This window comes from Poecilia reticulata, unplaced genomic scaffold (genome assembly GCF_000633615.1).
Source record: "Poecilia reticulata strain Guanapo unplaced genomic scaffold, Guppy_female_1.0+MT scaffold_159, whole genome shotgun sequence".
Classification (NCBI taxonomy): Eukaryota; Metazoa; Chordata; class Actinopteri; order Cyprinodontiformes; family Poeciliidae; genus Poecilia; species Poecilia reticulata.
This window is the reverse complement of record NW_007615017.1, coordinates 83,437-85,533: the sequence shown is the minus strand read 5'-3', so window position 1 is coordinate 85,533 and position 2,097 is coordinate 83,437. Positions and strand designations below refer to the sequence as shown.

The 2,097-nt window shown below is 56.4% G+C and overlaps 1 protein-coding gene across 1 annotated transcript in view; it reads right to left on the bottom strand.

Annotated features, from left to right (window-relative positions):
• The window catches only part of LOC103460068 (leucine-rich repeat and fibronectin type III domain-containing protein 1-like protein), an 86,621-nt gene that overhangs the window by 30,293 nt on the left and 54,231 nt on the right, over positions 1-2,097 (bottom strand). Inside the window, exons 2-3 of the mRNA XM_017303057.1 lie at positions 404-748; positions 193-299 (exon numbers count right to left, since the gene is read on the bottom strand). Coding sequence (XP_017158546.1) covers positions 193-299; positions 404-734 — 438 coding nt within the window. The 5' untranslated portion in view covers positions 735-748. The remainder of the gene's footprint in view (positions 1-192; positions 300-403; positions 749-2,097) is intronic.

Sequence of the window (2,097 nt, the reverse complement as noted above, 5' to 3'; positions counted from 1 at the left end):
TGGGGTCATGATGGGGGCAATATGGGGTCATGATGGGGGAAATATGGGGTCATGATGGGGCCATGATGGGGTCATGATGGGTAAAATATGGGGTCATGATGGGGGAAATATGGGGTCATGATGGGGGCAATATGGGGTCATGAGGGGGCCATGATGGGTTAGTTCAGAAGAACTGGATTAACGCGAGCTAACCGACTCAGGACTAGACAGCTCGACTGGGACGGCTGTCAGACGGCAAGAGACGAGGACAACAGGTGGACTTAAAAGACACAGGAGGTAATCAGGGGAACTCGACACAGCTGGGAACAATCGGGGAAAACAGGACGGTACACAGACTCACAAGAAACAGAACCTAGAATAAAGAAAAGTCAAATCCTAACAGAAGCATAAACACATTTTCTGCCATAGCGCCACCTGCAGGTGGACATGCCTGATGTCTGAGTGGCTCCTGAAGCCGGACACCAAATCAACGGCGTAATAAGTTCAGCACCAGGACTCACCAGGCTGGTCATGTTGGCGAAGTCTCGGTGTCTCAGCGTGGTGATGAAGTTGTCCATCAGCCGCAGCTCGGCCGTCTGCCGGTCGATGTTTGGCGGGACGAAGAGCAGGCCCGTCTTGGCGCACAGCACCGTGTAGGACGGCAGCAGGTTCTGGCAGGTGCAGCGCTTCGGACACAGCATGTCGGGGAGGCAGGACGGGAGGCAGGACAGGAGGACGAGCCAGAGGACGCCCATGGCTGTCCGTCTGCCTGTGGACACAAAGACGGACAGAATCAGAGCCGACCGTGGGGCCGACCGTGGGGTCAACACGGAACCAACCCAGAACCGACCCGGAGCCGACCGTGGGGTCAACACGGAGCCGACCCAGAACCGAGCGTGGGGCCGACCTGTAACCGACCCAGAGCCGACCAGGAACCGAGCGTGGGGCCGACCCGGAACCGACCTGTAACCGACTCGGAGCCGACCGTGGGGCCGACCCAGAACCAACCCAGAACCGACCCGGAGCCGACCGTGGGGCCGACCCGGAACCGACCCAGAACCAACCCAGAACCGACTCGGAGCGGACTGTGGGGCCGACCCAGAACCAACCCAGAACCGACCCGGAGCCGACCGTGGGGCCGACCCGGAACCAACTCAGAGCCGACCAGGAACCGACCGTGGGGTCAACCCAGAACCGACCCGGATCTGACCTGGAACCTGCTTCCTCATCACATCCAGGGAGACGCAGCAAACTGACCCAAGGTTCCGGAAACGTCCAGCTCACCAGACTCCAAAAAGCATTGAAATCTGGTGGAACCGGACCGGAACCGGGCCTCAGCAGAATGGTGCTGTTAGCTTAGCATCTTCTGCAAACACTGAACTAAGAGACTGTCTCAGCTAGCGCTGCTAACGGGGAAAATCCTGCTAAACCCCAGGAATGCTGGGTCAGGGTTGCCATGGCGACGCAGTGAGGTCTGAGCTCTGGACCCGGTTAGCGATGGCAGGAGCTGATCTGTTCCACACGAACCTTTTCACGTTCCTTCAGTTCACTCAACCAGAACCTGTCTGGTTCTGGACGCTTCAGAGAACATCCTGAGGAAAACATCAACATGGTGAAGCACGGTGGTGGCAGACACTCAGCCGGAGGCTCAGCTGGACGAATGATGACGTTTTAATAGGAAACTTTTCTCCTCCTCATTATTCAGGGTTTTCCAGATGAGCTGAAGCTGCTGCTGTTCACCGACTCTGGCCAGGAAACCGGACCGACTAGACTTCCTGCGCGAGGCGACAGCCTCTGACGTCACGATTCATAAATCCGTCGATTTTTCAAGCCTATAAATGTTGAACTGAAACACAGCGAAGGAAAATGCTGCCACTGATTTATCCAGTCGATTCTGAGTGCAGCTCAGCAGGAACCAGAATAAATTCATACAGGGAGAGAAAGGAAACACACACACACACACACACACACACACCACACACACAGACACACACACCACACACACACACACACACACACCACACACACAGACACACACACACACACACACCACACACACACACACCACACACACACACACACACACACACCCCCCCCACACACACACACACCACACAC